Genomic DNA, 12286 nt, shown 5'->3' on the forward strand with positions numbered 1-12286 from the left:
TGATATCAAGTCTTTCACTCCTGACTTTCCTACCTACCTAAAATGCCCTCATGTTGTTTTTATGAACTGTTCATATTGATCTAAAAGTGAAACACTTGGAATGAATGAAAAATTAATAAATATTGATTGAATATTTTTGGTATTGCTAGTGGAATGGCAATTTTGTTCTGACAACTACTAGATGGATTCCCATGAGATTTTGTACAGATAATCATGATCCCCAGAGGATGAATCCTACTGGTTTTGTTGATCCCTTGAGTTTTCCTCTATTGCCACCAGCAAGTTTTGGCTTTTTAGTGAAATAGTTCAACAAGTTTTAGACACATAGCCATGAACGTTTGTACAGATATTCTTGGTGCCCAGACGATCTATCCTACTGGTGATCTCCTGATCTTTCATCTAGCATCACCATGAGGTTGGTATTTGTAGTTTTGCACACGCACATGAAGGTGACACAATACACATCCCTGCCAAGTGTTCCACTGATTGTCAGGTAGCTGTTATGTTTCAGAAATGAAGCAATGTGCCAGCAAATGGCAGGGAAGAAGACTGCTAACAAGTAAAAATGGATGTGAAACAAAATATATTTTCAAAATTGGCTTTGCTATTAGAAATCTATTAAATACATTTGTTAGATGTCAAAGATATACACAATGTAAGGCATACTTTAGTTCAGTTTTTGAAGTGAGGGAAGGCATCCACCTGCAGAGTGAGCTCTTGTGTTTAGCTAATGCTAACTAGCTGGTCTTACTGTTTGCTCCAAACAACAGAAGCATGAAATGCATCACTTTCTGTGTGTCAAAATGAAAAACATATAAACTCAGCAACAGTTCACATGTTAGTGGTGTCGAAGGTGGTGTCAGTTTGGTTGACAGACAATTGGCAATGTGGACATTCATGGACCCTTGAGTATGATTGCTAATAATATTGGTGTCCCCTCAATCTTTCCACAACCATCAGGACAAAATGTACCTTTGAGCAACCCTCGAGTCCATGAAACTGTGTCTTGAACGCCAATGGCCTTTTTCTCATGACATGATTGGGTGAGCCCTTGACCTTTCCTCTATCACCAACATTGGTCCAAAATATCTGCTTTTACATAGCAAATATCAAATTTTAATGGCCCCACAACTGGCAAAGCTGAAAGTAAGCAAAATCATGTTACACAACAATAATGCACTCATAGTGTAAGATGATGAACAATGATGCCCCTAATGACTGTGTTAAAGTTTTTGTTCTGTTAATGAACATATCATATGTTATTATAACTGTTGCAAGCAAAACTTAAAGCTAACTAAACTTACAAAACGGACATCCAGACACACACACACACACACACACACACACTTTTGTCCTGCTTCTCCACTGGCTTTTGAGAACAACATGTACTCAGTCCCAGCAGAGCCTGAATGAAAGACTGTGTTCTCCGCCCAGCTCAGAGTCACAAATCATGCTGGTTGTCTGGAGGAAAACAAAGCTTAAGACCCAAGATGAAGGCAGAGAAGGAGGCTCCTTCTAAAGCCAAAATAATTTCCCAGATTTTATTACTCATGTGTCTTGGTTCCTTCCATTCAGGTATGTCACATTTTCTACTAAAGAATTTGCTTTAAAATTTGCTGATATAAATAGATCACATCGTTTTGCCAAACAATGGTCTGATGTTTCACTAGCATGTTTATGCGTAGTGTTTGGAAGATTTTGCAAAGATTAAGTTTACACAGAGTTTACGTAGTTCCAAATAAAATGATTAAAGTAGTCTGTCTTAATTAGTTTTTTGTATGTTTGTTTGTTTGTTTGTTTCAGGACGAGGGAATAAAAAAATACCCTTTGCTCCTTGCTGATGCAGCAACTTTCTGGATGAAACAATCAGAGGGTCTTCCCAGTAGATTATTGGAATAAACACTCAAATGTTCAGTATAATCCACAATTACTGAGACAGCTGTGCTTTCACAATAATGGCTGCAGGTTGTAAGAAAATGCTAAAAGCATGAGCTAACTGGATGTTCAATAGAACATGTACATGCTTTGAAACAATATGATATGATATTGGTTTGGGGTAATTTTTGCTGTTGTATGGATAATATTGTAACATGTTTAATGTTACCAGAAATTACGTGGTCAGAAAATATAGTTAAAATGACAACACTCTGAAAACTGAACATTATAGATGTCACAAAGGTAGTATTTGTTGTGTGGGTATTGGATCGCATTAGATTGTGTGGGTGCTTTTACAGGCTTGTGCCCACCCTTTGTAAGTAACAGAGTACTTGCACCTACAGGCTGTACCAGAACCAGTGTTTCCAGATGTTTAGGTATTTTCAGCTGTGTCTTATCACTGTCCTGCTATTGTTGTGGATAGCAGCAGAGTCACTGAGCTGCTCTGTTTCTGCAAAGCTAGCATGGCAGCTGGATTGCTCCCAGTGTTCTTTTCATGAACTGCCAAGAAGGAAATTTGAACAAACAATCCCCACTTTTGTTGGCTCATGCGGGCCCATCCCAAGGACTGACAGCTGTTACCATGGTAATGTGGATCTGCCATGCAAACTTGCTCTAGTTTACAGCTGTGATGGGGCGGATGCCCACACTAGCCCTCAGCTAACTACTTTGTCACTCACTGTATTTGCAAAAACAAGAACATGCATCACGAATAATGAAGACTATTTACATCTTGCTGGGGTGCAAGAACTGTTAATAATAATTGTTTCTACAGCTATTGCAATAGAAAATTACAAAATTGTTCAAATTACATTCATGTTGGATGATTCGCAATGTACTGGCAAATGCCAACATTCAGTGCCAATGCAGGAAGTGCTGTGTCCTGAATGTAAGAGAGTGGAGGCATGTATAGCTTATCTGAACTGTATGCAGTAGAAAATTAATTAATGAGCATTTAAACCTTCATGAAGGTAGGTTTTATTGCAGGACTGCATTCGTTTTAGAGTGGTGTACCTAAAGAACTGGCAAATGAGTCAATATGAACATGTCAAGCATCCAGCCTAAAAACTTTAAATCCTTTTTCTCAACTTCACAGTTTCTGTAGTTACTGCTCTGCCTTCTTGGGCCGATTTCAGTAGAGCTGCTGCAAGAGGGATGTATCATGGGATGTTGGCTTTCACCAAAATTCTTATCAGACAATCACAATATAAGGTTAAAAAACACTGTGGTATAATTTCACTTGTAGAAATGCGATGTTGGAAAGTGTGGAAATCTAACACGGGCACCTGGTTTCTGTTTTTCTCTGCAGGTGGAGTACTGGCAGTGAATATGACTATCCCCAAAACTCTCATTAGAGGTACAGTAGGAGGGGAGGCCCTTTTGTCTGTCAGCTACAGTAGTTTCAGCCTCGACCTGCCGGTCATCAAGTGGCAGCTCAAGAGGGAAAAGTCTGTCACTGTTGTCCAGTCGATTGGAACTGACATCATTGGGACCCTGAGGCCGGAGTATCGTGACCGCATCCTGGTATTTGAAAATGGGACTTTGCTTCTCCACAACATCCGGCTCTCTGATGATGGAACTTATGATGTGGAGATCTCAATCACAGATGATTCCTTCACAGGAGAGGGCAGCATCACACTCACTGTGGATGGTAGGAGGACAAATTCAAAATGTATATGTAAGGGTACATTCATACCTATTTCTCGTCAGTATAAACGTCAGTATAAACGAGTGTCATAGAAAACATCTGTTAATTTAGACTCTAGTCCAACTTAAGTCCTAAGTTTGATGAGTGATCACTAGAGTCAGATTAAAACACTGACTCTTGACTCATGGGCTATTAAAATAAAACATGTCCAGTGTCTCATTTATAATCATACAAGCCACAGCCAATAGCTGTTACTTGAGGGCAGTGATGCATATATGTTTGGGGGGTGGTGATGGCATAGATAAGATGCTTGCCTTTGGTGTGGGAGACCTGGGTTCAATTCCCACTGTGAGACATCTACCATTGTGTCCCTGAGCAAGACTCTTAACCCCTAGTTGCTCCAGAGGTGTGTGACCTCTGACATGCATAGCAGTTGTAAGTCGCTTTGGATAAAAGCGTCAAATGTAATATTTCATGGTCCATGGGATCCTGTAGACCTGCAATTACCCTATAATGACCCCAACCCCCAAACACAATCCTCTGCTCTGTTCAGGAGTCTTGAATGATGGCAGCTTCCAGAGGTTAGTTTATTAGTTTGATGCCCCATCCTGAAAGTGAGATTCCATATTTCCTGGATGGATACCAACTATCAGTTTTCTGCTGCTGGCTCAGCAAATTAACCTTTGGTGATGGTGATTGTAGGTATAGAGATAGGTCAAGGAAAAACTAGCTTAAAGGTTAAAACTAGCTTCCTCAATAACTGGAGGAAGTGGAAAGGTTCTAACCTCAACCATCAAACGTTAATTAATGATTTATTATTATTCTGACTCCGAGTGGCACAGCATCCATTAGCAGGTAAAAAAACAACAACAGGTGAGTGATATACCACAACATTTATATATTGTCAGCAGTTATGGAAGAAGTGTCCGGGCCTCATTCTCAACCTCCTTGAAGACACCCCACTACCTATTACCCTGTATTTGAGGTTGTTCTGCTGACCCCTAACCTCTCCAACAGGGACAGATCGTCAATTGCCAGCTTTTACTGGCATGGGTGTTAATGGAAATGTTATAGTGGAAGAATGGCACCAACCCTGCCCACGTAGAAGCCTGTGTGAAGGTCACCTGTGTCCTGAAGAGGAGTAGGAGGCAGCCCAATGTTCAACAGGAGCCAATCTTTGTCAGGGAGAACATTTCTTCCTACTCTACTGCTAAGAATGTGATCCCCTGCCAACTGATGCCATAAAAATGTCATGGCCATCTATGTGCAACATTTCCATCAGCCAAATGTCATGAATGTTCAAAAATGATTACCTTAATAACATAATAATTTCCCTAAATTACCACAACACTGCACTTCAATTTTAGTAGAAGTTTCTGTCAAACTTGAAACTTACTTTTGACTCTAATAGATGCCTTAGACTTTGTGTACATTCATAGAATACCAGTCTAAAACCCAAACAATAAAACAGGCAAAAATTGGTATTGGCGTATATGTTGGGAGATAAGTAGCAAGAAATTGCAGGTGAGTAATACCAAAAATATGCTGTATGTGGTAGTTTTGAAACAGTGTTGATACAAAATTTTCAAGAGCTGAAAAGTTTGTTTAACTCTAAAATGGTAACTTTTTACATTTTGAACCATATTTTCTAAAAACAGACCCAACTGAAAACATATACAGTATTATGCAAATGAAACAGGAGACAGTAGTAGGGGAGGATGAATCAAGTAAAACTGAAACTTATGTTTGTTGCAGATAAGAGTTAAACCACTCAAGTTAAAATAGGAAGGCTTCCAGAATCTAAAGACAGCACTGATAAGGACCTTTGATAGACATCTTAATTTAGAGATCCTTCAAAAAACCCTCTTCATGCAGGATTAAATCCTGGAGCATGTGGAACCACAATAATCATTTCATCAAAATTAAGAAATTGTAATGATGGAAGATGCTGCATACATCTTTTGTGAAATTCTCCTGAAAATGTTGTGTTTTAGACCTCAAGGTCACGATACATACTCCATCAAACATGGAGGACAGCATTTCTCCTGTTCTTTTTTGTCTGTTTACATGTTGAAAACTAATGTATCAACTGTCACCTATATGCAGAGTCTATATCCAGGCCCTATATCTACATGGAGTCTTCATCAGTCCTGGAACTCAGCGAAAACGTCATTCTCAACTGCTCTCATGAAAATGGAACCAGGACTACATACAAGTGGTTCAAAGGTGGAAAGCCACTGAGCAATGTGACGAGGTTCGTGTTGTCGCCTGACCAGAAGCTCTTGACCATCACACGGGTGGTGATGGCAGATGATGACATCTACAGCTGTGCAGTGGAGAATCCTGTGGGGAATATGACAAGCCTGCCTATCAGACTGACTGTCTACAGTAAGTGATACTGTCTTCATTATGTGTGGCAGTGCCAGCAAGATGAAAGATACACCATTGTTGAAATAGTAACACTGACAGCAAGACAAGAAGTAGATCTGTTATCTATATATATGTATCAGGAGAACATAGAAGAGCTATCCTGGTAGCAAAACCTCAAAATGCATGAACAGTTTAAAGTGTTGGAGGTACGGACCTTGTAAGTCAATGTCTAAAACATTTAATATTGTATTTCAGTTTTCACTTTCTATAAACAATTCAGTGACATTTGAAAGTAAAAATGATAATTATCATTACAAATTTGCAGTTTCTGCTACATGATTAATAAGCTAAATTTAAAAGCAGTACAGCGGTGATTTGAGCTGAATGCTAACATCAGCATGCTAACATGCTCACAAGGACAATACTAACATGCTGAGCAGGTTTAATGTTAAGATGTTCACCATCTTAGTTTAGCCTGTTACCGTGTTCACATTTGCTAATTAGCACTGAACACAAAGAACAGCTGAGGCTGATGGGCATCTCAGTAGTTTTACAGGTATTTGATCATAAACCAAAGTATGGACAAATTACAATATTGACAACAGCGCTAAATAAAAAGTTACGGGATACAGGGTGGTGATGGGGCAGTGAATAATGTCTTTGGTGTGAAAGACCCGGGTTCGAATCTACTATAAGACACCAATGTATCCCTGAGCAAGACACTTAACCCCTATTGCTCCAGAGGCGTGCAACCTCTAATATACAGTATATATAGCAAGTAAGTAAGTTACTTTGGAGAAAAGCTTCAGCTAATAGAATAAATTTATGTTCTCAGGGGGACATGAATGTGTCCAATCCAACCTATAGTTCTTGAGATATTTCCCTCAAAATTACAAACCTCTTGTTGGTGCTAGTTGAAAAGTCAGGGAATCACCAATACCATGGATATGTGTAAAACCTTGTTGAGATATTTCAGTCTGTGTCTAAACATTGCCATCCCTGCAGCTATGTGCTTAGCATGGTTAAAAGTAGCTTTTTATATTTTGTATATATATATATATATATATATATTCAACAATCATATACTATAAATATCTGATCACTGTTAATGTTTATTAACTGCAATTTTACATTTCCTACCAGAAAGAAGTTCACTCTATATCATCCTTTCTACTGGGGGCATCTTCCTCCTCATCACCTTGGTAACTGTATGTGCCTGCTGGACACCCTCCAAAAAGTAAGAATTGCTCATATGCTTTTAAATCAACCCTATATAGCTGAAAATCTAGAAAGGATGGTCTAGAGTGCAAATAAACAAACATTATAACATAGCATTAATGTATTTATGCCATTTTGTCTTTCTTAGATCAAGACATCCACCTAGAAAGTCTCTCTCCAGGTTTTATGACCACTCTCAACACTCACCAATCATTCACACAGGTATATTATATGTGATGACAGTTGATGCAAAATGTGATCAGCTAATCTAAAATGAGACTGAAATAATCCCTACCGATAAATTAGGAAATGTGTATGAAGGACAGTCTGATGTTTTTTTCTTTGCCACAGATGATGTGCTTCCAAAAATGACAGCACATAATGGAGTAAATGCAGTAACTTCACTTTACATCCTCCAGCAAAAGGTATCTCTCTCACCACCACTATGATTACATTTTGAAGCAACCTAGCATCCCCTGGAGGCTTCAACATTCATTACCGCCCACAATACAAACAACATAGTGACAATTTTGCTATTTGTACAAGGCTATCAATAATGGAATTTTAAATGTAGGGTGGTGATACACCCTGGGACCCTGTATGCAGGATAAGAGGTTGTACAGTAACCATGACCATGGGATCATTCAATTCAGATGAGATTATCCTTCTGGGAGCAGGAATGAGCTCATGGCATGGCAATCTAATAATTTGATATCTCGTGTGTTAAAGACACAACACTATAGTTATAATCCTTAAGATCTCAGTCCTGGTTGAACTGGAAACACCAGTGGTTACTGGTGGTAACAGCAAATGTGTTTTATTAATACGGGTCTTAAGAGTTCAATTCAAACCTGTACATTGTTCTCTTGCTGTCTTGCCTCTACAGTCCAAATGTCTCCAGTCTCCTTCAGTTATTACCAAGCTCTTAGAGCAAAGAGCTTAATGATCTTTGTTTGAACTGATAATTATTACCAAAGAAGGTATTTGGGCTGAAGTTGTCCTTTCTTGCAGGATCCATCCATGGATGACTCATCCAGCAACAGTATTGGATCTCCTTCTGAACTTGACAACCCACCGTGCTACACCAGTTCCCCCAACTTCAACGATCCTCTAACTCAGTCCACAGGGTCACCTGCCCACTCCTCCCACAGGTGTACCTGAAAGCCCATTAGTTTAAACTCTCCACATCTCAGCAAGCAGGGTGTGAGACCGTTCTCCTGACTCTAGATGGAAATTTGCTGCACATGTCAAGTCAAGTCAACTTTATTTATATAGCCCAATATCACAAATCACAATTTGCCTCAATGGGCTTTACAATCTGTACAGCAAACAGCTCATCATTCTTTGTCCTCAGACACCCGAATCAAATGACAAAAACCTTTTAGCAGGAACAAAATGGAATACATCTGCCGGGAGTTTGGCAAAGATCTCAAAAAAATTTTTGGGCCCGTTGATATGTGTTTATTAAAGTAAACTGTAACTGTTCTTAAGTTAGAAATACAGCCCGTGAAGAAATAAGATGGTAGCGTGATATCAGATATGTTTTTAAACCGCTTTGAAGTCTAAAACTGGGTTTACCATCAACCACCACTGTTGTTGGTTACTGGAACAACAAAATTCTAAATTTCGGAAATGGCATGAAGCCTGAATGAAGTTGAGGTGGGGTCGGTAAGATGAATCAGTATGATTTTAGTATGATAAAGAGAATGGCCTGTAGATTAAGGCATATTTACACCCCACCACCCACTTCTCTTTAGGCTTAATTATCAAATCATCACAAAACAAGATGGGCTTTGGTGATGGTTGTAAATGTAAATTTTTTCTTGCAAAAATCACCCTCAGAATTGTTACTCTGTTACATATATTTTCTGTGGTGTTAAATGAAATTTATTATTTACTTTTTTTTTGTTGACATTTGACATTTTGTGAAATAATGTAAATAACTATTTTAGTTCCTAGATGATTGAATATTATTTTTGGTGAGACAATTGACAAAGCCAGGTTTAATAAATGTGATATTCTTATAACTCAAAAGAATGTTTCTGAAGTTTCTTGTAGTATTTATACTGCACATTATTCAGCCTTTATGTCCGTTAAGCTGTTCCTTTTGGCTCATGTTCATCCAAATATTTTCATGATTTTTTTATTCATTTATTTTATTTAACCAGGGGAAAAAACCCATTGAGATAAAATCTCTTTTTCAAGGGTGCCCTGGCCAAGAAAGGGAGCAGGACAGCAAATCTAACAGTACAAACATAAAATACCAGTACAAAATTCCATTAAAACATTTGCCCTTTTAGCTACAAAAGCAACAGATGCAATCCACTATCTAACCTGTAAATTAAAAATTAAACCAGTAGTTAAAACAGTTCCAAACAGTTACATTCATCTTTAAAAACCTCTTTAATCAAGGATTTGAATTTCCCAAAAGGTACCAGTACTTCCAATCGGAGAGTCCTTTGCAAGGAGTTCCAGGTTAATGGTGCACAGCATGAGAAGTCTTTCCCAACACTGAAGTCACCCTAGGAACTTTTAAAAGCAGCAGCCTGCTGGACAGGGTATGATGACTACTAACCACAAAGCTGAGGAGGCTATTAATGTAATGTGCCTTATAAAAAAATGTGCGCGATTTAGCAAGTGTAATAAAACGCAACGACGCATGGTATGCAGAATCTTGAGGCCGCATGCATATACAGCAGGTCCCTGTAGTCAAGTACTGATAAAAAGTTAGACTGGACAAGTTTCTTCCTCGCTTGATGGGGGAAACAACCCTTGTTTCGAAAGTAAAAGCCCAGTTTCTTTAAAAGCTTACCTATGTGAATATTAAAGGCAAATTTATCATCCAGCCAAATACAGAGATATTTGTAGTAAGTTACCTTTTCAATGACAGCGCCATTTAGTGTGCAAAGGCTAAGGCTAAGAGTGTGAGCTCTAGTGAATGTCATGAACTTGTTTTTTTGGGTAGACATGTGATTTTCAACATAGACACTCTGAGATCTATCAGAGAGATAGTTTCTAAACCAATTCACAACCTCTTCACCAAAACCCACTTTAATTAGTCTGGATAATAGTAGGCCTAAGTCATGATCGAGTGAGTCAAATGCCTTAGATAATAATGCAGCACAATGTTGTTTTTCATCAAGAGAATTAATAATATCGTTGGCCACTAACATTGTTAGGGTTTGTGGTGTGGAGAAGGTTGGTGGACCCAAATGCAGGACGCACAGCAGAGGAGGTACAGTTCAAAAGGTTTATTAACAACTAAAGGTGAGCACAATTACGATGAGTGGCTGAGTCCAGGTAATCCAAAACAAACACAGTCTAAACAAACGAGGTAATCCAACTGAAAATCTAGAGACATGAGTAATCCAGAAACTGCAGAAACAACAGGGTACTGGCAGGGAATGACGAGATGTAACCATAGATATCCATAATGGAGGTCGATGTCTGCACCTGGCGGCCATCTTGTCACAGGCAGCTCGCTCACTTGTAACATTGTGTTTTAATGGTGCATGTACTTTTTAAATAATCATAACTTCCTCATAACCAAATTTTATACCGATTTTCAAAAGGTTTGGTTTGTTATAAACGTGAGAGATGTAGTTATGACTCTGCACACTTATGAATAATTATAACCATGGACTTTCATATATAGAACAGATAGGTGCAATGAATATACAAGCACAAGGTATTTATGTTAAATCAATATATAGGCTACTAAAATTATATATGCTGTCAAACGATTAATCACATCCAAAATAAAGGTTTGTGTTTACATAATGTGTGTACAGTGTATAATTATTTTTAATATATAAATACACACACATGCATGTGTATTTAAGAAATATTTGCATGTACTGTATATAGACTTGTATATGCCAGACCTGGTCTGTATGTATAACGTTATATAATGTATATTTTATATAAATATAAACATTTTATATAAAAAGTAACACAATTTTCTTAAATATATACACATGTGTGTGCATTTCGAATTTCTAATCGTTATTGGTGTCAGTAAAACATATAATTGATAACTTGCGCAAGTAGCCGTGATACACAACTATGCTACACGATTAAATCGTTTCTCGAAAAGAAATGTTGAAGCATCCAGAATTATAGCCACGTTAATAACGTTTGTAAGAAACCACTCACCTTACATTAGGTACCACCGAGAACGCCAGGAAGCTTGCCTGTGACAAGATGGCCGCCGGAGATGACGATAGAGACTCCGCCGTAAGACATCTAGCCTTTATTATGGATATCTATGGATGTAACCACAACATGCGACAGAGCGGAACACGCTACAATGACGCAGGATTTGAGGTTATCCAGGTAACTTCGGGTTTAACCCTGAGTTTTCAGTACCACAAAGGTGGTTCACTTCTTACCAGGGTAGATCGCCATGGTAACTTATGCTGAACGGCTAACCTGCTCCGGAGCAGGTTATGTTCCAGATAAGAGATCAACTCTGTGAAAACGCCACCTACTGACCAATCAGCTCTCTTGGAAAACTACATCACCATCTGTAGGAAATCCCACAGACTGTTTAAGCCTATAGGCTGCTTTATGTTTGCAGCGGTGATGTGGAGAAACTCTTGTATAGGCTAAAGCGATATAATCCTACAGAGACTGATTAAAAGCCTTGTTGCCTACAGGTTTTTACAGTAGGCCGAGCCTGCTTATTGCTTTGAAATGTGTTTAACATTTTTTTTATTTGTCCCAGTCCGTTTCACAGCCTGTCACAGCCGTTTAATAAATTATCAATTTATTTTTCTTATGTGAAGCTGAATATTATGAGCAGTTTGGTAAAAATGTTGCATGTTCTGCTAAATCTGTGTAGTTCATCTGCAATTTTTTCAAGCAGGTATGTATGACTTTAGTGATGTGTGTACCAGTTTTAATCAAGCGTGTGAATAGTGTAATACAGTTTGATGTTCAGGAGGTGACTTATGTTTGTGTCGGCTCCGACGGACGAGATAAGAGGCCGAGATGGGTTTCTTTCTGAACATTTGCTTCGTATGTTCAGACAAGCTTAGCATGTCCACATCCAGCGATATCAGGTAAAACACAAAGGCATGTTCTGCTAAATCTGTGTAGTTCATCTGCAATTAT

At 38.5% G+C, this 12286-nt stretch overlaps 1 protein-coding gene across 2 annotated transcripts; it reads left to right on the forward strand.

Annotated features, from left to right (window-relative positions):
• Window positions 1-1404: 1404 nt before the first annotated feature.
• Window positions 1405-9205, forward strand: hepacamb (hepatic and glial cell adhesion molecule b). Of its 2 annotated transcripts, XM_038707454.1 has the most exons (7): window positions 1405-1575; window positions 3245-3586; window positions 5690-5971; window positions 7097-7190; window positions 7320-7393; window positions 7523-7596; window positions 8183-9205. In XM_038707454.1, exons 1-7 carry the CDS (start codon window positions 1410-1412, stop codon window positions 8330-8332), a joined length of 1182 nt encoding a protein of 393 aa, XP_038563382.1. In that variant the 5' UTR covers window positions 1405-1409; the 3' UTR covers window positions 8333-9205. The 2 variants fall into 2 exon arrangements, with proteins under 2 accessions (XP_038563382.1, XP_038563383.1); XM_038707455.1 differs by lacking the exon at window positions 7523-7596 and having other exon boundaries at window positions 8183-8331.
• Window positions 9206-12286: the final 3081 nt, after the last annotated feature.

The sequence above is a fragment of the Micropterus salmoides genome, unplaced genomic scaffold (genome assembly GCF_014851395.1).
Source record: "Micropterus salmoides isolate LMB-PRFRI ecotype aquatic unplaced genomic scaffold, ASM1485139v1 Ms_hic_scaffold_9, whole genome shotgun sequence".
Lineage (NCBI taxonomy): Eukaryota > Metazoa > Chordata > Actinopteri > Centrarchiformes > Centrarchidae > Micropterus > Micropterus salmoides.